Genomic DNA, 23,181 nt, shown 5'->3' with positions numbered 1-23,181 from the left:
TACAATAGTACAAACATACAATAGAATGCAAAACAATAGGAAAAATTTAAAGAGAAGCAAAGGCAACAACAACAGATGAATTAAAACTATAGGTAAAGTAAAATAAAAAAAATAAATAGTAATAAAATAGTATAAGAAGGCTAGTCTAACAAAGTTTTTAAAAGAGACTTAAAGGATGAGACTGAATCAAGACGCAGCACAAAATATTGATTTGAAATTATTTTATAACACGCAAAAACAATTTACAAGCTTATTCCAAAAAATAGTTCAGCAGAACTGTAACCATAGAAACATCTGTAGCTAGCATCCATGCTACACTGTAGCAGGACAGTAACCACAGCAATGTAAACCAATCCGGTCAGATTGCCGTTCAGCCTCTAACCAGAAATCAAAAGTTCCCTGCTCTCTGAACAAATTCAAAGTAATATTGTAACAATCTTCATGTTTCTAACTTTGGTTATCTGAGTGTTTGTTGACGTCTTTCTGCCAGACGGTGGCACCAGGTAATTCGATTAGAAATCAACAAAATCAAGCAGACTTGTCGTCTGTGCAGTGATCATTAGATGTGAAACAGCCGTCTGTTATTCTGAAACAAAAGACCTCAGAATTGGCACTGGCCAATCAGAACCGAGTATTCAACAAAGCTGTGTAATAATGTTTATATTATCTTGTCAGTCACAACACACTGCTCCCTTTCCTTTAAGCCTTGATTTATCCAGGGAAAATGGCTGGGCATGACGGACACTCGTTTACATGGTACAGTTTTTCTTTTGATCGGTTTATGAAAAGGTTTAAACTTCCCCTCTGCAACCGACTGAAATTCCAATCCGTTTGGGCCTGTTTGAGGTGTTTATATGGAGCATTTTTATTCTGTTTGGGCTTTTAAACCGATTATAATCGGAATATTAGGCTCCATGTAAACGTGGCTACTGATTGACTGACTAGTTGACTGACTGGTTGACTGACTTAATAACTGACCACTGATTGAAGGGCTGATTTGCTGACTGACTGACTGACTGACTTAATAACTGACCACTTATTGACTGAAGTACTGACTGGTTGACTGCCTGCCTGTCCCTGCAGTAAGACCCATGGTGGCAGTCTGTATTGCAGCGTGGCTCAACAGCTCCCTCTAGTGGAACTTCCAGGTTAACACACAACAAGCTCCACTGACAGAGAGGCAGTTCCTTCTCTTTAATCCTCTCTCTTTTCTCGTATATTGTACATGTGTTATTTTTTCTCTGAAATCACATTGTCACATTAATAAAGGTTTAAGGGCTGCAGAATGCAATATCATGATAATAATAACTCGATATGGGAGAATATGGGAGTGGAGGGTCTGATTCTATTTAAGTGTCAGTTGCACATTATGTGTTGCTGTAGATTTTGGTATATTCAGATCTTTTGTTACAGGTAGAGTGTGTGTGGGTGAGTTTTTGAGTTTTAGTCAGTTCTGTTTTAATGAATTAGTTCTTCTGTTTTAATGTAAGAACATCAAAGAACATTAAAGAACATCAGAAGTCAAAGTCTGCTCTTCTCTCCTCTCAGATATCAACATGGCAGGAGAGCCGAAGCCAAACAGACCCAAAGGCCTGAAGCGATCAGCAGCTTCCCTCTACAGGTACACACTGACTCACTGACTGACTGATCCATCAGTGAATCATTCAAACAATCAATCGGTCACATTTCTAAGAGGAAACACACTAAAGGAGCCTTTCAGGAATCCCCAAAACAACCAGGAGGTCACTGGAAAGTAAGAACAGGAATATATTATGACCACAAATATGTTCTAATATGTTCTTGCAGCGGTGGAAAGTAACTAAGTACATTTACTCGAATACTGTACTTAAGTACAATTTTGAAGTACTATAAAGTACCATTTTATGCTACTTTATACTTCTACTCCACTACATTTCAGAGGGAAATATTGTACTTTTTACTCCACTACATTTATTTGATAACTTAAGTTACTACTTACTTTGCAGATTCAGATTATTAATACAAAATATAATCAACTAATAAATTGTGATGTATTATTATAGATTACTGTAAGCTACCCAGCAGTATATAAAGTAGTGGAAATCAGCCCCACCTTTTCCAGCTGCAACATTAAAGTGATGCTTACACATTAATGCATCAATAATTATAATTCAATAATATAATATATACTGTATTATTCTGAAATGGGCCATTCTGCATAATGAGTACTTTTACTTTTGTTGCTTTAAGTACATTTTGACACTAATACTTTTGTACTTTTACTTAAGTAACATTTTGAAAGCAGGACTTTTACTTGTAACAGAGTATTTTTATGCTGTGGTATTTCTACTTTTGCTTATGTTAAAGATCTGAGTACTTCTTCCACCACTGTGTTCTTGTAGTATAAAGATCAAAGTCCAGGCACTCATGTGGGATTGAGAGTGAAAAGACATTAATGGGAGCGAGCCGAGGCGTTAAAAACACCAAACAACACCCTGAAGAAGGCGCAGGACGATCTGTGTGGGTGTGTTAATGTCTCCTCCCTCGCCGATTAAAGGCTTTCTAACGTTCAAAACCCACCTGAGTGTTCAGGACCTGGAGTTTTAGGAGAACACTTGTGGTTAGAATATTTCCCTCCTTTCTTTCGAGTCCAGTTCCAGTGCAGTTCCAGTCCTCCAAGAGCAGATATGGTTGATTCGGAGAGACGTGAAATGCTCCTGGTGACAGATTGATTGTTTGAGTGATTGATTTATCAGTTGATACGCGGGTTAAACTGATATCTCGGGACAATATTGGGCTTTTATTAAATATCAGATATCAGTCAGTCATGTCGTTCACCTCTGATATGATGGAGGTTCCTCCCTGATCACAGATATTGAAAAACAGGCTGGAAAACCCGACATGACATTTTTTTATTTGCACATTTTATTCATTCGTTACTCGTTTTTTTATAATAATGTTTTCCTTTCTTGTTTAAAATTAATTCTTTATTTAAAGGTAGCGATCTGTCCTAGATTACTATGATTCTACTACAAAATACTAGTTTCTCTACCATTGAATAGTTGTTCTGGGTATTCTGGGTTTCAGTGGAGAGTTTTAATGTCCCATGATGTCTAAATGTTGTTTCACAGGCTTTTCCACATTGACAAGAAAAAAATCCAGGGGAAACACTGAATACTGAATAATTGTTTGGCATGAAATCGGTCAAATTTAAAGACACAAAGGCACAAAATATCAACTATCAGCAGCTTCAGTACAAAAATATTGGTACTGGCCTTGAAAAACCCACGAGGCTCGAACACTAGTGGATACTCTCTCCTTTTTCATACAAAAGGAACAAATGTTGATCGACTCCTCCTCCATGATGAGAGTTTTTTTTTTGCTCCAATCAAAATGAAACCAGTCTCCTAATTACTGACTCTGAGCTATGAGATAAACTTCCTTTACTCTTTTATTTTGAAGATTCTGGTTAGTGCCAGAGAATCAGTATCACAGTATCTGGCAGAACCTTTAAGAAGTTATATAATTGTATTATATCTCCTTCGTACGGAGTGAAAAGGACGAGTCTACGGAGCCCGGGAGTGGCCATCGGGAGAAAAATGATTTATGTCGTGGCCACGATTTACTGTAACGTGCGTACAATATGCAATTCAAGCTCTCGTTTTATTCGTTCCCTCGATTTCCTCTTTACGTGCACAAATTGCCAAAACGTGCCCTTGAAATAGTGATATGGTGCTCTGGATATATAATACATGCGCTCTTCACCAGCTTATAAAGAGTCAGTGCACATATTGGTGATTATGTTTAAATGTGGCCTGTCCTGGGTGTGTTGCAGCACCTGATTGTGTTTACATGGCCTGAAGGTTAAGTGGCTAAATATGTTGCAATATTTGGGGGATTTGCCTATTCAGTGTAAACAGACAATGAATATTAACATACCAAATCCTTACTAGGCCTATCTGCAATACCTAAAAGGTTCCTTTTAAGTTGCATTTTTTCCTAAACTGCACAGTTTAACAAAATCGAGGGAACAAATTGTATCTTGTGTGCACGAATGGACTAAAATTTGCGCACGTTACAGTAAATCATGGACTCCATATAACTTTTTTTCTCTCCCAGTGGATACTCCCGGGTTCCGTACGAGTCCCCAGGAGGAAACAGTTAGCTGTGTGAAGACAGGAGCTGAGCTGCTCCTGTCCTGCCTGCTCTCTCAGTACAGAGGCAGCATCTAAACTGGACAGAGTAAAACACCTTACCCCAGGAGAAGTACTGTTACTTTGCTGATATTTTACTTAATTGGAAGTAAAAGTACTGCTGTAAAAATCTACTTGAGTAAAGGTAAAAAGTGTCTGATTTAAAATGTCCTCAGAGTAAAAGTTCCTGAGTTCCTCTTTAGAACAGAGAACGTTGTCAGCTGTGATCTTTTCCATGTGATTCTAACAGGAGAGAGGACAGAGTTCAGACTGGATTCTTTTCACTGGAAACATTAGAAACGACAAAATAAAGTGCAGAAACAAAGTAAAGTCAGATTCCTCTTCTCACTGTGAATGGATCCACAGTTTGTCAGTTTACAGTTGATCCAGTTTCTGTTGCTGATGGAGAGACACACAATCTGTTCTGTTCTCTTACTAATTTTAAAAAGTACACAAAAAGAAAACTGCTCAATTACAGTAACATGAGTAAATGTAATTAGTTACTTCCAGTCTTGACTGCTTCAAACAGTTTGCATGTTTGGATTTGTGATGAGTTTAGAAATTAATGTGAAGCAACTCGATTATTACAGTCAACCTTCTCCATAAAGATGGATTTAGGTTCAAAGTAAAAAAACAAACTGATTTTTATTCAGTTAACTTCTGTTTGCAGTGATAATGATTTTGAATAGTAATGAGATACAATAGAACAGATTAAAAGAGAATAGAAGAGAATAGAAAAATACAAAGTACAATGTAATATAGAACATTCCATTACAATACATTAAATTTGAGCAGAATAAACAGGAGTGGAATAGCATAAACTAGTCATATTACATTGTTGCAGAAAATTAATTAGTATTGTGGTTTCAATGGAGAGTTTTAGTGTCCTGTGGTCTAAATACTGTTTCAGATCATGTCAGTAGTATTGGTTTCAGTGGAGAGTTTTAGTGTCCCACATTCCACATGCTGGTTCTTTCCACTCTTGAGTAGAATAGATTCTGCAGGAAAGACAATAATGTTGAGAATAAAAGAATTTACATTAAAAAAAAATTGAAAAAAGGCCAAAAGTGTCCCACAGAGCGCTCCAAACCGCTGCATGGGAAACAGATTTGGTTTCATAAATCTTTGATATCTGCACATTCCTGTGGAAACGGGTCATTTTGGTGACTGGATCTTCCTCATCTACAAGGTCTTTAGGCGATATTTCCACAAGGTCTTCATCACTCATCCTCCCTCTCACCACCAACACGTCATTATCCCTGTATCAGGCCTATTTACATTTATTTCACTTTATTTTATTTCCCATATTTCTGATTTATGCATTTTTGCTGTTTGTCAAAAAAAAAAAAAAATCTCTGTCTTTTCTCTTTGTTTTTGTTTTTCTAGCACTTCTCTCTCACTGTCACTCTTACTGCCGTTTTGTGAATCTAGAATTTTAAGCTCATTCTATTGTTGCGCTAGTTGTGTAAGGGCGTTTTCACACCTATGGTTCGTTTGCTCTGGTCTGAATCAGTTGATGAGTTTGTAAACTTGGAGTGTTTTCCCCTTGGTTCGGTTTCTTTTCACACGGAGAACAATCCAAGCGAACCAAAATGCATCACTACAAACCACGTGAGAACGTTATTGGTCAGATGTGTCTGGGGCGGGAGCAGGAAAGTAAATACAGGAAGAAGCTCCTGTGTTCTGGACTAGTGCACATTGCTATGCAACATGGAGCAACGGCAGAGTTGGCATTTGCTCATAACTGTTGTAATTATCTGGGCAATATACCAGGCAAGACTGTACCAGCAGAATGCAGAATGCACTTTGAGGAAACGTCTTGAAAATGCTATACTGGCTAAACCTGCTGTACCTGCTGTACCTGCTGTACCTGCTGTACCTGGCTACAGGAGCCGTTTAGCTCAAACTTGCGGAGTAAATTGAGTACACCTGGTAGTTGGGTCGGATCGAGGTCGGATCACGTTCCCACCACAAACGAACCCGCTCCAGAGTTCATTTGGGACCGGACCGAGACCGCCTCCTCTAAAGGGTCTCGGTGCGATTACTGTGTTCACACCTGCCCAAACGAATCGCACCAAGGGGGAAAACAAACCAGAGTCTGATTTAACCAGACTAAAAACGCCCTAAAAGTCACTTTGCATCTGCTAAATGCCTCAAAAGTAAAATGTGTCCCATTCTCCTCCATGCTGAGTTTTTATGCCATTTTGGCTTCTGTTACCTTTTCTATACTCTATCTTTTGTCTTGTCTTCCTCATGTATATTTTTCTTGTTCTTTTATAAGTGTCTTGTGGTTTCTTTGTCTCACACACAGTTTGTAGTTCTTCTCTCTTTTTTTTACACATTTCATCAGCAAATAAACTAAATGGAAAAAGTGTTTCCATGTGTTGTTGTAAATGCGGTGCATGCGGCCGTGTGTAGAAACAGCATTGCATCACATTTGTTTCTACAGTGACTACGTTGTGCTGTGTTTTTTTTTTTTCTGCCAGTGGCTACGAGTTTGACTACGACTACTACAGAGAAGACTTCTATGACAGGTAAGAGGGTGGAGGGATGGACAGGTGGATCTATGGGTGGATGGGTGGATGGATGGATGGATGGATGGATAAATAGTTCCTTGGTTTTCTATCATAGCATTTGCAACATTCCTCTCCCATTTACTTTCGGTGGAGCTGCATCAGGATTTAATCATGTTCACAAAAAGAAAAAGTTGTTTTGTGATTTTACTGTTTTTAACTCAGAAAAATGCGTCAGTTCACTAAACCCTAAGCTGCAGAAAAGCCCCTGCATGCAATATGATTTGCCACTAAAACCTCCAACGTCACTTCCTATCCTCTAAATCTCTGGGGATGAAGTGGAACAACGCCTGATGCCTGATGACAAGATATTATCTGGTTAATGTGATAAACAAGTAAACATGTCGTCCCCCAAAGATGATTCAGGCACCGCTTGAGCAAATCAGTAGCAAGACGCATCCCTTGAAGTTTTTGTCAAAATCAGACTGGTGTTGCAGCGGTTATGGAATTTCAGTTTGAATTTTTGAATTTTAAACACCTGACACAGCGCCAAAACGCATCAGCCATCCAAGTTTTGTCATCACATTTGAGTTAAAAATGTGGACCTTCAATCATAAACCAATCAGTGTATTATTTTTTAAAGGTGGATCACAGTGCAAAGACGCATCGTCCTTCCAAATTTGGTCAAAATCAAACCGCATATTTAAACAATATCACAACTGTTGCTTTTGTATAAACAAAGCTATTTATCAAGTTATGGTAATTTGAAACACCAGATTGTTATTTTTGTCTTTTATTCGTCTTCACCAGTAAAAACATTTCCCTCAGGATTCAGTAACGCCTTAATTTCTGGGTCCACAATTTCCCAATAATTTCCTAGAACTGTTAGTTTCTTAGGACGTTTCCTAGAAAGAAAGTTCTAATTAAAGGGAAAATAGAGAAAGAGTAGCTGGTAAGTTCCTCCAATTTCTTCTGTTGTTTCCAAGACAGAACCATGAAGTGATGTAGTAGTAGTAAAATTAATTAAGAATTCAACAAATAACTATATTATATAATTATATGAATAATGACTTATGATAATTGATCTCTGCCTATTATTTTTCCAGTGAATAGTTTATAGTTTTTGCAGTTCTGTCCAGGAAACTCTTTTAGAAATGTTCAGTATCTGATCGACTCTCCAGACTGCTGACAGTTTCTACAGAGCTGCTGCTTCACTTCATGCTTCTTTCCAGGAAACTTCCTAAGAAATTAACCGTTCCTTTCTAGGAAATGATTAGGGATTTGTGGACCCAGAAAATAAAGCGTTACCCAGCATTCCACTACATCACAGGAACTGTTTATATTAACAGCTGTAAAGCAGCGTGATACCTATAGTAAAACGTCCCAGTGCTGTTAGACTGTATATCAGTGCTAATGGGATGCCTCTTATCCAATCAAATTACTCAAGCGGAACTAACGAACACGGGAGATGTCATGTATGATGGTCGGACAGGCAGAATTAAGATCAGTTTCATTAGTCCTACATGTGAGCAATCTGCCCAATTTCAACCTGGGGATTATCTATTTATCTATCGATCAAGACTGAACTGTCTGAGATTATAGGAATAGTCCATTTGATGTTTTAGGATAGAGTTTCTCTCTAATCGCCTCCTGATGAATCCAATCTGGGGAACATCTGCTCAAATTGAATCCATGTCCATGTCGACCTCTACAGAGATGCCATGGTGTGGAAACTATTACCACTGTGACGGGTCCAGGTGAAACCCATCGCTGCTGTCAGGTTTAAAAAAAAATAACTTCTCCTACCTGAATCGAAGGTTTTGACGTTGTAACCCATTAAAACACCCACTTAAGTAATTTTATAAAATACACGTGACAGTGGGATCTTAAAAAGCCTACGTGAACAGAACAGAAAGTAGACATGGCCAACTCTGATGAATCGCTGATGATCCCAGATGAAAGAGTGATCTCTCTCTGCATTTACCCCAGAAAAAAAACACACACAGTCCAGCGTCATCTGATGGAATGACATGCAAGAGTTCTGAAGCTTTCACGGTGCAGGGGGTTCGTGTTTCAAAAAACGACAACATGGTCATCACTGTGGGAGAACAGCAATTCTCCCAAAACCTCTTTTGACTCCTGTCACAACGCATTAAGCTTTGTCTGTTTTAAAATAGAAGAGCTTAATGCATGAAAAAAATTTAATAAAAGGGAAACTGTGGTTTCTCTCTGTTGCTGGGAGAGGAGGAGTGGCTGTGGCTATCAATTCTCTGTGTTTTACATTTGCATTATAGTTATTTTGCTGATGCTCTTATTCAGAGGGACTCATACTGAGTGAGCAGACAAAGAGTTCAGTGTCTCGCTCCAGGACGTTTTGACAAGACTCTGTGTTGTTGGACACACACATTCTCACTCATTTTAGGCTAGACGTCAGACAGTGGGACGTCACTATGCACATTCAGCTGGTTGCAGTGCACCAACATGTCTTCAGACGGTAGGCAGAGCAGAGCAGGATGGAAATAAACTGTCTGTGGGGTTTCGATCCGGCGACCTTCTGTCTACAAGCCAGCTACAATCCCTCTCTCTCTCTCTCTCTCTCTGTCTCTATCCATCTGTCAATCCATCCGTCCGCAAAGTGTGAGAGTCAGCCCCTGTGTCAGAGTCAGGGAAACCCCGCTGAGTTTTCCCAGCATGACATCTGTATTAACAGATGTTGAAACATGCTGACCAGCTGGGCGGCAGACCTCAGCGCTGATTTACACCCGTCCCTGTGATCCGGCGGTCAGACCCCCCCCCCCCCCCCCTCCTCCCTTCCCTACTGGCACTTAAGCAACACCGGCTCAGAGCCAGAGTCTTTTTAGCCCCGTAAATGTACAGTGTATTTATATAGAAAATGGTGTATGTGATAACCAGACATTCAGCTGTGCTGCTGTCGGTTGGAAAGCCACACAAGCGCTCACATTTTTATATTTCTTTCTTTCTTTCTTTCTTTCTTTCTTTCTTTCTTTCCGCACTCTGGCTGGCTGATCTGTTTTTTTGGGGTTTTTTTTCAGTTTTGGCAGTTTGCTCATCTTTCCTTTCATCGTTCCTTTGTTCCTTTCTTTCTCAATTTCTTTACTTTCTCTCTTTCTTTCTTCCTTCCTTTCTTTTTCTCTCTCCTGTCCCTGCCTGCATTAATTTTCTTTTTCTTTCGCCTTCCCCCTTCCTACTTCTCTCTACCCCTCTTTTTTCTTTCTTTCTTTCCTTCTTTCCTTCTTCCTTTCTTCCTTTCTTTCTTTCTTTCTTTCCTTTCTCTGCTACTTCATCCTCTCTGCCTCTCCCTGGCAGGCGGTTACAGTTGAGCATTGATATTTCAGGGGGAGAATTATTATGTTTCTCTTCTTGTCATTCTTTTCTTCTGGACATCAAAACCAGCAGGGCTTACATCATCTGAGCAGAAGAAAGAGTTTATTAAAGTGTGTAAATCTGGAGATTATAGATGTTGTTTGTGCTGGTTATTGAAGAAACACATTTTTTAAAATGAAAACAGTTGCTGGCTGCCAGACATGGTGGAACAGAAGCTGTGCAGTGGAGTGCAGAGCGTACAGGCGGAGGTCAGTTCAAACTATGCGATTAAATCGCCATATTACACACTGTAATGAAATATTTGTTTCTTATATGCATCTATATCCATTTGAGGTACATGGACATCTTTAGGTAGAAGGGTTAAATCAGTGGTTTTCAATCCTGGGCTCTTTCTTGATATGCTTGTGCGATTCTCATGCGTTCTTATGTCCTCTGTGACGCAATTTACATAATATCTAACTGCCGAAGCACCAAAAAAAAAAACAAGAACGCGAGGGCGGAGGATGGAGGATGGAGGATGGAGGACGGAGGATGGATAAAGATCCCAGAAGTTTACTTGCCAGCTGCGGATGAGAGCGAGAACGAATGGAAAGCCCCAAGATTCATTGTCTCTATCGTCTGTCATCGACAGAACAGAGTCAGAAACAGGTGGGAAAATGAACAGCTGTGTCTTCATTAATCACATACGTGATGTGATTAACAGTCCATCTCAAACTGTCAGGAAGCTTCTCTGTTCACTTTCATGAGAAATTTGTTCTCTCCAAGACGACTTGGGAAGAACTTTCTCCACAAGGACACAAGCATTGATTTGGCCTTCTTGGATTTGATAATCAGCCTGGTAACACAGCTGCTTTTCTATCCCACCAGGTAGTTAATGGTAGATTTACACTCCAAGAGGTCTAAGGTCCAAGAGGTCTAATGTCTAAGGTCTTTTTTCTGCTCAGATGGTCACAAAGCTGACAGGTCAGAGGTTTGATCCTCGCTACTGCCAAAGTGTCCGGACAGCCAGGTACTTTAACCCAGTGGATCTCAGTCCTGCTCCTCGGGACCCAGAGCGCTGGGTCCATTTTTAGGCTGGTTATTGAGGACACAAGCAAAAAAAAGAAACTTGGGCATTTACATTTGCCTTCAACTCCGACGACGGCAGTTCAATTCCTGAGTCGTGGCTATGAGTGAAGTTTACATTTTTAGCGAATGTAATCTATCAAACCATGGCCAAAGCCTTACTCTTACCTTAACCAAAGTTGTTTTACTCGTGTCGGTGTGTCCAATTCATGCTATTTGCCACGTAATCCAATTAGTGGTGGAGAAACGCAATGTTCACATAATTCAAGATAACGACAGAAGATAAAGCACCGGGCCATCTGGACACAATGGATGTCCAAGGATCAAACCTGTGACCTTTCAGTCATGTGAGCGTCTCTAACCATTTGAGCAGAAATAAGAGCTTTTTAAAACGAAAAAGTGTAACATTTTACATGTAACATCAATATATCATTGTCAAATTAATTGTGATACCTTGGTATAATTACGGTTGAACCCGTCATCTTTGGCGACCCCTTGGCGGCCGGACCCACATGATGGGACTCCATCTCATTCGGGTGTATCGAATGAAAATAGAATATTCTGACATTTTAACGGCTAGCCTGCAATTTTGAATGTTTCCTTATTTGGACAGAAAAAAAAAAACTAGAAAAACTCAGCACAGTGAATTATTACTTAAAATCACGCTTTAAATCTCTAAACCGTTATTCTTTGCAGGAATGACTCAACATAAGAACCTTTTTATTGCAAAGGATTTCAAGCTTTTGAATCGCTGGAGGGAAAAACGTCTGAAAGTGAAATATTGGTTTAAATCCACAATAGTTGAAGTTTCATCGACAGAAGGCTGTAAATTCCTTGCTAGCACATCTTAGAACTGAATTTCCACGCTAATGATACGCAGTCTTTTGAATCTAACACAACTATTTGTTCTCATAAAGACGAGAACACAGAGCAGCCTCGTGTTTTTTTTTAGTCCAGATGATTATTTATCGCGGCATCTTTTTCAAGTCTGCTGTCTATGGAGAATGGGAATCTGCGCCTGCATGGACGATGCTGCTCCTCCAGATGTGGCTCGCCTTCTGCTTTCTCCTCCTTGAAAAATGAGAACTAATGAGTTGGCGTTTGCCCTCTGAGTGACGCCATCAGAGTCAAACACACGGTCAGGTACAGCCAAGCGGTGTGAAGGACTGAAGATGAAGAGAAGATTGCACAGCCTTTTTTTTATGGGAACTTGCCTTCTTCAAGTTGCTACAGCCTGTCTGTGTTGTAGGTGATGCATGAAGGCCAGTGTCTGCCAGATGTGTTTTTGATCTGGTTTGTGTGTGTGTGTGTGTGTGTGTATGTGTGTGTGTGTGTGTGTCGGAGCAGGCGGACATGGTGTCTAGTGGTGCGGGAACCAGACTGGAACCTGACCAGAGCCGGACTGAACCGGTCCGTTCTTTTTTTTACGATTTCGGTCCGTTTGTGTGTAAATAAACTATTTTGCCTTGTGGATGTATCTGTACAAAATAAAGACATAGAAAATCAGTATATATACATGATCTCTTTATTTCCTGCACTAAAAATCCTGATTCCTGATTTCCTGATGGAAACCTTTCCTTAAGCATGGCCACCTTTTTCAGCTGCATCATTAACTCAAAGATGCCAACATTTTTATTCGACCAAATAGTTTACTGCAATAACATACATACAGAAAAATAAAGGTGCAAACTGGAACCAAAACTGGTTCTTTGCAGTGATGCCATAGAAGAACCATTTTTGGTTCTAGTTCGCACCTTTATTTTTCTGTGTGTACATAACCACAACACCAGATTTGCCGGTAACGGTCATATTGTGGCACCCAGCCTAAGGACTAACTTGTTGAAAAAAACTGTCATTTACAGAGCCATAACAAACTGGAATAATTTACCTTTTAATATCTGCCTAATAAAAAATAAATCATCCTTAAAAATATTACGCAGAGGCATTTATTGGTATGCAGATGACTAGAATAGTAGGAGGTATAACTCTGTACCAGTTTTGTTTGTATTCGTGGGTTGTATAATTCTCATTCTTTTTAAATATTATCTATATATTGATTTTTAATTAGTATTCTACATAAATGTACGTTCAGTGTTGACTGGCTTTGAATTGTATATCAGTGTAAGCTTGCATTTTTTTATATTAATGTATATTGATGTAATTTAGTGTATATTAATGTAATTTAATGTTTATCATGTAATGTGTTATGTATAGTATGTCAGGTGTGGATCCCAGGAAGATTAGCTGATTGCCATGGCATCAGCTAATGGGGATCCTTTAAATAAACAAATAAACAAACGAATGAATGAATGATAATTGGTTGTATTTGCCTTCCTTGTTTTTCTCTGGGTTCGATGGCTCTAGTTTGTTATCTTTTATCAGCTCTGTGCCTATTAATGAATATATGAAGAAACCTTTTTATTGTGGCAGGAGTTCAGTTTCCAGACTGAAGCCAAGGGAGACCAATTAAAATATTTAAACTAAACCTACATTCTGGATAATGCATGAGGCACCCATAACTTAACCCTTACAATAAGGGTACATTGATTAAGGGTTAGTAAATGCTTAATAAGCATTAATAACCCTTAATTAACAGTTAACTAATGTGCCTGGTAATCATTTACTAATGGTGTTCATGTTAACTAAGGTATTAATTTATACATTATTTAATCGTTTATAAAGATGACTATTAAATAATGTATAAATTAATACCTTAGTTAACATGAACACCATTAGTAAATGATCACCATGATTACCTTATTGTAAAGTGTTACCCCCTTTATACTCCCCTTCTAACAGCAGTAACTGTTAGAAACTGAGAAACTGAGGAAAAATGACCTCAAAGTTTATCTTCTGTCCCCACAAAAGTATTACAGATAAAGGAGTAGATGACACAACATTTAGTAACATTTATGGATATGATTTACATTGACTTCCTAAAACCTATAGACCCGGTGCCGTGCCAGAGTTTGAATACCCTAAAAATTGTTGCCCTGTCTGTGTGTCCTGGTTTTGTCCTCGGAAGGACAAAGACACAAGAAAGTTATCGTGGGGGAAAACCGCTTTATAAACAATAAGTAAACTAATTTATATCCTGACTTCCTTCCTTGAAATAACGGACGCTGGTGGTTTGAGATAATAAGATCACAAACAAGAGTGTTGTGCGTTCATTATGAGGTGAAAAAGTTATTATAACGTTTTACGGTAACACTTTACAATAAGGGTACATTAATTAAGGGTTAGTTAATGCTTAATAAGCATTAACTAACCCTTAGTTAGTCATCTTTCTAAACTATTAAATAAGGTATAAATTAACATGAACACCATTAGTAAATTATTTCCAGACACATTAGTTAACTGTTAATTAATTAATGTACCCTTATTGTAAAGTGTTACCCGTTTTACTGTTTAAAAAGCCAGCAATAGGAAACACATTGTAGGTGATACAAAAGTTGGCGCAACACCAGACCTCAGTTTTTATAGGTGGAGTGTGAATAAACACATCTGTCCCCACATAACATTCCTGAAGCGTTCCTCAGCAGCAGTCTATTCCTTGGCCATCAAAGCATGAGTGTAGACGCATATTTTCTCGATCGAATCACGGTCAAATCAGCAAATATATATACGGAGGAAAACCTGTTTGCTGTTACACTAATCGGCGGAAAGGAAAATGGCCGCCAACAGCCGATCCGTGCCATTTCTGCGATTCTGGAAAACGTTCAGGGAGACGAACTGAACACGAAGAACGGAGACGGTGATTCTGTAGACAAATCTGAACAAATTGTGTGGATTTTACCTGGACTGGAGACTGAGATTAACAAGCATGTGTGTGTGTGTGTGTGTGTGTGTGTGTGTGTGTGTGTGTGTGTGTGTGTGTGTGTGTGTGTGTGTGATGACCTGTTCATCATCCTTTATCTGTGAAGAACTTGAAGCAATTACAACTATGTGTTCTCATAAGGAATGTGAAGATGAACTCACTCACTCTCTCTCTCTCTCTCTCTCTCCCTCTCTCTCTCTTCCCCACCGTCCCTCTCTTCACCTCTCCCATCGCTCCCCCCTTTATTTTCTCCTCCCCTCTCTCTCCCTCCTCTCTTCCTCTCTTTCTCATCCTTTTCCTCTCCCTCCTTCATTCTGTCTTTCTCTTCTCCTTTCTCCTTCCCTTCTCGCTTTCTGTCCTCCGCTGTCTCCTCCCTCCTTCCTCTCTTCACCTCTCCCTAACTCCTCCCTTCATTCCTCCTCGTTCTCTCGATGGCTTCCTCCCTCTCCCCTCTTTCAACACTCTCCTCTTTTTTATCTCCTCTCTTTCTTTCCTCTCGTCTCCTCCCTTTACCTCTCCCCTTCCCTCTTTCGTCCCTCCCTCTCTCTCTTCTCCCTCTATTCATCTCTCCTTCCCTTCCTCTATCCCTCCTTCCCTTCCCATCTTTTCCTTCTTTCCTTACCTCTCCCAAATCCTCCCTTAATTTCTCCTCCTTCTCTCTTCTCCCTCCCTCTATCTCCCTCCTCTTTTTCCTCCCCTCTCCTTCCATCCTCTCTCCTCCTCCCTCCCTCTCTCCCTCCCTCCTCTCATCTTCTCTCCTCCTTTTCAACCCTCTCTTCTTCCCCTTCTTTTTTCTTTATCACCCCTTTCTTCCCTCTCTCCTTCTCTTGTTCCCTTCCCCCCTCTCTCTCCCTCTTCCTCCCTCTCTCCTCCTCTTCTCTCTCTCCACCTCTCTCCCTCCTCCTCTCCCGCTCTCTTAATTCAACTCAATTCAGTTCAATTCAATGATCTTTATTAGCATGACATATAAACTGTATGTGTTGCTAAAGAATTTAAATTAAGGTACATCAAAACAAGGAACAATAATAATCTCCCTCTCTCTCTCCTCTCCTCTCTCCTACTCTCCTCTCTCCCCTCCTCTCCTCTCCTCCTCTCTCCTCCTCCTCTTCTCTCTCTCCTCTCTCCTCCTCTCTCTTCTCCTCTCCCTCTCTCTCTTCTTCTCTCCCCTCTCCTCTCCTCTCTCTCTCCTCTCTCCCCACCTTTCCTCTCCTCTCTCCCCTCCTCTTCTCCCCTCTCTCTCCTCCTCTCCTCTCCTTTCTCCTCCTCTCCTCTCTCCCTTCCTCTCCTCTCCTCTTCTCTCTCTCTCCTCTCTCCCCTCCTCTCCTCTTCTGTCCCTCTCCTCTACTCTCCCTCCCTCTCTCTCATCTTCTCTTTCCTCTTCTCTGTCTCTCCTCTCCTCTTCTCTCCTCTCTCCCCTCCTCTCCTCTTCTCTCTCTCTCCTCTCCTCCTCTTCTCTCCCCTCCTCTCCTCTCCTCCTCTCGGTCTCTCCCCCACTCCCTCCCTCCCTCCCTCCTCAGGTTGTTTGAGTATCGTGGCAGGGTGTCCCCGGTCCCTCGGGTGCTCCCGGTGAAGCGCCCTCGGGTGGCGGTGCCTCTGGTGCGCCGGGTCAAATCTCTGCCGGTCAAACTGCTGGCGCGCAACGCTTCTGTCCTTCCCACCAGCAACGGCAACAAACAGAGACGTAAGTTCCACCTTTCTATCTATCTATCTATCTGTCTGTCTGTCTGTCTGTCCATCTGTCTATCTATCTATCTCTCTCTATCTCTCTCTTCCATCTCTCTCCTTTTCAATCATGATGTTGTTTTTCTTTCTCTTTCACTTTTTGGTTTTGATTTGCATTCTGACGCGAACCTCCTATCTATCTATCTATCTATCTATCTATCTATCTATCTATCTATCTATCTATCTATCTATCTATCTATCTATCCATCCATCCATCCATCCATCCATCCATCCATCCATCCATCCATCTATCTATCTATTAGATAGTTCTTTCAAAGGCTAAATACATAAATAATTCAATATTTTTATACATTTCTCTCACTGTATTTGGCATCAACTTACATTCTGCCCCAAACATCCCCTCTATCTATCTATGCTGTTTTCTCTCTCTTCCTCCCTTATCTCTCTCTCTCTTTGTCTCTTTGTCTGTCTAAGTTTTGTTTTATGCGTCATTGAGAGGTTCATTCATCATCCACAGCTCTTGTCATCATTTTATCCATAGTGTTTCCCTCCTCCAACACTCGTGTCAGCTGGTGTTGAGTCAGTGTGATGCGGGCGCTCAGCTGAACCTTTCCTCCCCCGCTGCTCTTCGTTTCTCTGAGTCAGCCTCACAACATACTTTTCATTTCAACTTTTGGATTGCGTTCCTCTGCGCTCATCAGATTTACATTTCAAATTATTTTCAACTTTGGACTAATGTATTTACTTATTTTAATATTTTGGAAAAAGGCAGAGGTCCCACCTGTCAAATTATGGCTGGAAGAAATAGTAAAACTTTCTCACCTGGAGAGAATACGGTTCTCACTATTAAACAAACTAAAACAGTTCAACAGCATCTGGCGTCCCCTTCTCCAATACATTGATAACTCAAACTGATCAGTTGTACAATATTGACGGCCCGCTTTGGTGTGACAAGATGTAAAGTCCCGGGAAGGTGGGAGGGGGGTGGGTTAAGGGGATAGTTGTATAAATGTCTTTGTTTTTGTTTTGTTTTTTTCTTTTCTCTTCTTTTCTCTTTGTTTGTTTGTTCTGTCTCTAACTCTAAAGCGAGGACAAATCTGTAATACTGAATGTATTTTACGATTGCTTCCTCAATAAAAAAGATTTAAAAACAAATTATTTTCAACAACCGCAAATATCACCACAATATCAAAACAGAATGCACACTAGCTTTTGATATTTTTTCCCCATTCAGTTTTGGATGCCCATAATAAACGGCTGACAGTGTAGTTTGTGTGAAACAGTCGTCTCATGTGTACAGAGGAGAAGTTGGGCTCAGTTTGAAGAAAAATTGGATTTCAAAGGTGCTACGTAATTTTAACACCAATAAACTGTTACTACTACATTCAAATGAATGGGAAGTAAAAATCTGAACGCTACAAACTCATCCAGCTGCATCTGATCTTGGTGAGTAAATTATATTCTGGTTTTCATGGCGGTCAAGAGCCAAATAACCCCCATGTTAAAACTAAGTGGAGTATTGATTTAAGTGTGATCCTACAGGTGAGTTCATTACCTTTGCGTTTCTCAAAGCAGCACCAGAGCAGGAGTGTGTCCACTTCAGCTGAGTGTCTCTAACAGAAACCTTCGTCCGTACAGAACCACACTCATCACTCCACCTGCCCAAAAGGGTCTGGCTGCAGACCTCCACTGTCAGGCCAAGGAGTCAGGCCAGCTCCACGCTCAGGTCTCTTCTTCTCTCATTCTAATGACGCGGCCCAACGTTCTTCTTCATCGTCAGTTATTTTAATTGCTCTTTACCTCCGCTGTCAGGACAGTGCCACTACTAATTTTAATGGCTCAATCCGACGTTGTTGTAGGTCGGTTAATCAGTGTTTTTGTTTGAAATTATGTGTCTAATGGGCTGTTTTTGCATTTTTTTTTGTACGTGTGAATAATTAAGCGTATGCATGAATGAATGAAAAAAAAATTATGAAAACATCAGCTAGAAATGGAGGGGAAGGATGAGATATCTCCTGCAACTTCTATTGTTCTGATATTTCATCTCTCCCAGTCAGCACTATCCCCAAATCATAAGACAGTCATGAAATAGCCTACGTTGTCCCCTTAAACATTTTGCTAAATCATTCATTAGGAAGATTTCACCACTCACAACCGTGTTTTTTTGTGGCAGCCTTGCGGGGCTTTTATTTTGAAAAGAAAATGCCCCTCGGCGACAAGCCTGGAAATGTGGCAATTTTCACGGAAATTCAGCTTGAGAGGGAACTGGGAGTTCAAAATAACTGAGGAAGAAGAAGAGAGCTGAGCGTGGAGCGGGCCTGACAGCGGAGCTCTGCAGCCAGACCCCCCTCCACCTGCCAGCCGGGCACTGAGGCTCACACTCAGCCCACAGCCTCTCAGCCAATCATGTCCCGCCTCACCTTCACAACACTGTTATGGTGAATTAAAGATTTTCCCCAGAGATTTTTCCTTTTCCAAGTAAGCGTGGAGCTCCTCCACTTTTTTCTCTTCCATGATTGATTTTTTCTTTTCCTATTTTGATCTACTGTCGTCAAGTTTTATCAGCGCGCACGTGTGTGTGTGTGTGTGTGTGTGTGTGTGTGTGTGTGTGTGTGTGTGTGTGTGCAAAATGTGGCTGCCAAGGGACAAATTCCTCTCACCCAGTTTGGTCTGAACTCAGATTGCTCCTGAAATGGAGACTTGTCTGTTGACAGAACTAATAGAGATGTATGAGGGAGAGAGAGAGAGAGAGAGAGAGAGAGAGAGAGAGAGAGAGAGAGGGAGGGAGGGAGAGAGAGAGAGAGAGAGGGAGGGAGGGAGGGAGAGAGAGAGAGAGAGAGAGGGAGGGAGGGAGAGAGAGAGCGAGAGAGGGAGAGAGAGAGAGAGGGAGAGAGAGAGAGAGAGAGAGAGAGAGAGAGAGATAGAGAGAGAGAGAGCCAGAGCTTGGTGGGTGATGCAATTTCCAATCTATCCCTGACACATGACACATCTGTTGTGTCACTTTGGAGGTGAATGGGCCTCTGTCACTATTTATGCCTTTTGGAATACCAAATCTTGGCACGATGTCTTTCCTCATGAAAGCAGTTTACCACCGTAGCGGCATCTTCCTTCCTAGTGGGGAAAGCTTCTACCCATTTGGAAAACCTATCCACACATACTAAAAGGTATTTGAAACCCTGAACTGGTGGCATGTGTGAGAAATCTATTTGCATATTTAGAAACGGACCTGATGGAGGTGGCAAGTGTTTGTGTTTTAGTGTCTCTTTACCCCTTTTATTCTGTAGACAGATCATACACCTTGATACTACAGACTGAGTTGCTGCTGTTATTCCTGGTGCAAACCATTGAGACTGAAGCATATGATTCATCCCCCCTTTTCCTACATGTGTGGGTCCATGGGCAACGCGGGCCAACACATGGAGGAGTGAACGAGGACACATAACCCTATCATCAGGGTGGAGCCACAAGCTAGACTCCTTGTTTAAACCACAACCTTTCCTAATCCATAACTCCTTCTCTTTTTCATCAGCACTGGATTGGGCACCAGCTACATCATTTAAAGAAGGGATGGGCATCAGGGGAGGAGTAGTCTTGTTTAGTGCGACTTGTTTAGTGGCAGCGTCCGCCGCCGCATTGCCCTTTGAAACTGGATCAGAGGCACCTGTGTGAGCCTCACATTTTACAATCGCTAACTGGGCTGGCAGCAAAATCGCGTCGCAGATTATGAATCAACGTTCCGTGTTGTATTGGTTTCCCCAATGAAGTTACAAACCCTCTCATTTTCCATAACATGCTAAAGTCATGGGCCACTCCAAAAGCGTACCTAGAGTCAGTGTATATCGCTGCAGATTTACCTTTAGCCAATTTACACGCCCGTGCTAGAGCAAAACCTCAGCTACCTGTGCAGACGTACCTGCAGGTAACCCCTGAGCTTCTAGAACGTTGAAATCATCAACAATGGGGTCTGGATGCAGATCCATCAGTATAGAGAATCAAATCACAATTGTCAATTGGGGTTTGTAACAAATCAGGACGCAGTGAAATGCATGTATCAACAACGTGAGCGCAATCATGTGTCAGCATATCATCAGAACCCTCAACCATGGGTACAAACGTGGCTGGGTTCAGAGGTGGGGCCCGTTTGACTGTAATGTTGGAGCTGGCCAGTATCACGGTTTCATAACCCGAGCGGCGCGTGGCAGACATATGTTGAGTGGCAGATGTGGTGAGAAGGTAAACTACTGCATGTGGAGTAAATACAATGCAATCGTGAGCCAAAACAATCACTGAGGACTTTTCAATCATCAAAGCTACTGCTGCAATAGACCTAAGACAAGACAGCAACCCCGCAGCCACAGGACAGAGTTTAACTGAGTAGTATGCTACCGGTCTGTAGTTTGTGCCATGTTTCTGAGTGAGAATCCCTGTAGCAAACCCATCTCGTTCATGAACATGTAGATGGATAGGCAGTTTGTAGTCTGGCAGTCCCAGAGCTGGAGCAGCGACAAGTGCCTGTTTCAAAACATTAAAGCAGTGTTTCTCAACGGGGGCGGTACCGCCCCCCAGGGGGCGTTCAGAGAACATCGGGGGGCGCTGGAAGCAATATTTTTTTAAAGGGGAGCGTTGAGGTGTTCTTGGGGGGCGTTTGTTTAAGGCGAGTTTACACCAAAGATTCACGACGATACAAGTTGAAACTTGCAACTACTTGCAAAAGAATGTGGTCTGCAACATTCTAAAACCTGCCAGTTTACACCAATGAGACTAGACGAGACGGTGTATCCAGAGCCGGGCGGCCCTATACGCTCACTACGCAAGTTGCGTAGGGCCCCGCAAATTACGCAAGGGCCCCGCCTCCACCTCGTGTCAAAGCGTGTGTCAATGTTTACAACTTCCATGAGAGGATGAAGTGGAACTATCCTTCTGGTCACAAAAAGAGGAAAAAAACCACCATGAGAGTGAATTACGGGAACAGCAATCAGGTAAACTTGTGTTCTCTCCTCTCTAAGTTTGATGTCAGCAAATAACAGTAACGTTAAGTTGATGTGCTAGCTTGCAGTGCATCTCTCTCTAGTCTGTCTTGCTAACCTAGCTGGGCAGTGCATCTCTCTCTAAAGGCATCAGTCATCTCAGGAGACCACTGGATTCTGTCTGGCTGGTCTTTCTGTGTTGCTGCGCGAAGAATGGAGTCGAAATGACTGTAATCATGAATCCAATGTCTGCAGTAATTTGTCATTCCCAGAAATGACAACATACTTGTCTTAGTGTCAGGGGGTGGGAGTGAACATAGAACCTTCAACCTTTCAGGAGACAGCAGCCTCTGTCCCTGGCTCAACACATGTCCCAGATATGAAAGAGTGGGTAAACAAAACTGCAACTTGGCTAGCGAAGCCCGATGACCTTTCTCTGCAAGACAGTTCAAGAGCATGACAGAATCAGTTTCACAAGCCTCTTTGATGGGAGAGGCTATCAGCAGATCGTCCGCATACTGCAACAACACACTTCCTCCAGGGAGCTGGAGATGTTCCACATCACGCCTGACAGCGGCCGCAGGACTCTCAGTGTAACCCTGGGGGAGCCTTGTCCAGGTGTATTGTTTGTTTTGAAACAAATATTGGCTTTCTGGATACAACGGAATAAAAAAGAAAGCAGAGCATAGGTCCACCACAGTGTAAAATTTGGAATCCACCGGCAAGGAAGTCAAAATGGTGTTAGTATCTGCCACTATTGGTGTCATGGGAATGACCACATCATTTACCTATTTCAAATCTTGCACAAATCTCCAAACATCTGGTCTGCCAGGCTTTGGAATTGGGGGGAATTGGGTGTTACATGGACTTACAGTCTCTACAAGGACCCCCTATGCCAACAAAGAGTCTATTACAGGTTTGATTCCTTGCACAGCTTTGTGAGGTAAATTATATTGTTTCTGACACGGCATTTGAACACCGGCGCGCAACGTAACTTTATGAGGTGGCGCCGATTTCAAGAAACCCACATGATTGCCGTGTTTGGCCCACAATTCTTCAGGGACTTTTGAAAGTGCCAATTGAGGTTTAAAACGAGGTGATGATACTGGTGACACATGAAGAAGTTCCGAATTTAAGTCTGACTGGGGAGGTAATGTAAGCTTGTAACAGTGTTGACCCAATGAATAAAGTGCCCCAAACTCCATCTGGGTGCCAGTGAGTTCTTGTAAACGTTTGACCTTTGGTCCCAACTCCTGGGGCTCATGGTGGGGAGAAACTGCAATTGGAACACAGGGAACAGAATCAGGCATGTAACATAATGTGTGTAGCTCTGCAGACAGAGTGTTGTGCAATGCTGTTTCGAATTGGGCTGCATGGTCAGCTGGTACACAGCTTGAGCTATGCAGGGCAGTGCACTGGAAGTCAGAGAACTGCTTCATTCCTGTTACCTGCGCCCCCAATTCAGGAGAGTACTATGAAATTGCCAGAACCTTCTTCAAATCTGGAAGGCTTTGCAACACATCTGATTTCAATTGCCAGTAGTACATTTCAGATTTGTTAGTCAACATCTGCATAGCTTGTAACATTTTATCCTCTGGCAAGTCCATATACAATCCATT

The 23,181-nt window shown here is 41.5% G+C and overlaps 1 protein-coding gene across 1 annotated transcript in view; it reads left to right on the top strand.

The window, feature by feature from the left end:
• LOC139639001 (RNA-binding protein Raly-like) overlaps positions 1-23,181 on the top strand; it is a gene marked incomplete at its 3' end in the record, with an annotated part of 43,592 nt that overhangs the window by 7,750 nt on the left and 12,661 nt on the right. The window contains exons 2-4 of the mRNA XM_071513036.1: positions 1,549-1,621; positions 6,659-6,706; positions 16,430-16,593. Of these exons, the coding sequence (XP_071369137.1) occupies positions 1,549-1,621; positions 6,659-6,706; positions 16,430-16,593 (285 nt within the window). The remainder of the gene's footprint in view (positions 1-1,548; positions 1,622-6,658; positions 6,707-16,429; positions 16,594-23,181) is intronic.

Source organism: Centroberyx affinis, unplaced genomic scaffold (assembly GCF_046629955.1).
Source record: "Centroberyx affinis isolate AG114_WGS23_722 - 3 ecotype Tasmania unplaced genomic scaffold, CSIRO-AGI_Caff_v1 ptg006719l_1, whole genome shotgun sequence".
In the NCBI taxonomy this organism is placed as follows: domain Eukaryota; kingdom Metazoa; phylum Chordata; class Actinopteri; order Beryciformes; family Berycidae; genus Centroberyx; species Centroberyx affinis.
Note: the sequence above shows the minus strand (reverse complement) of the source record. Positions and strands in the feature narration are given on the sequence as shown.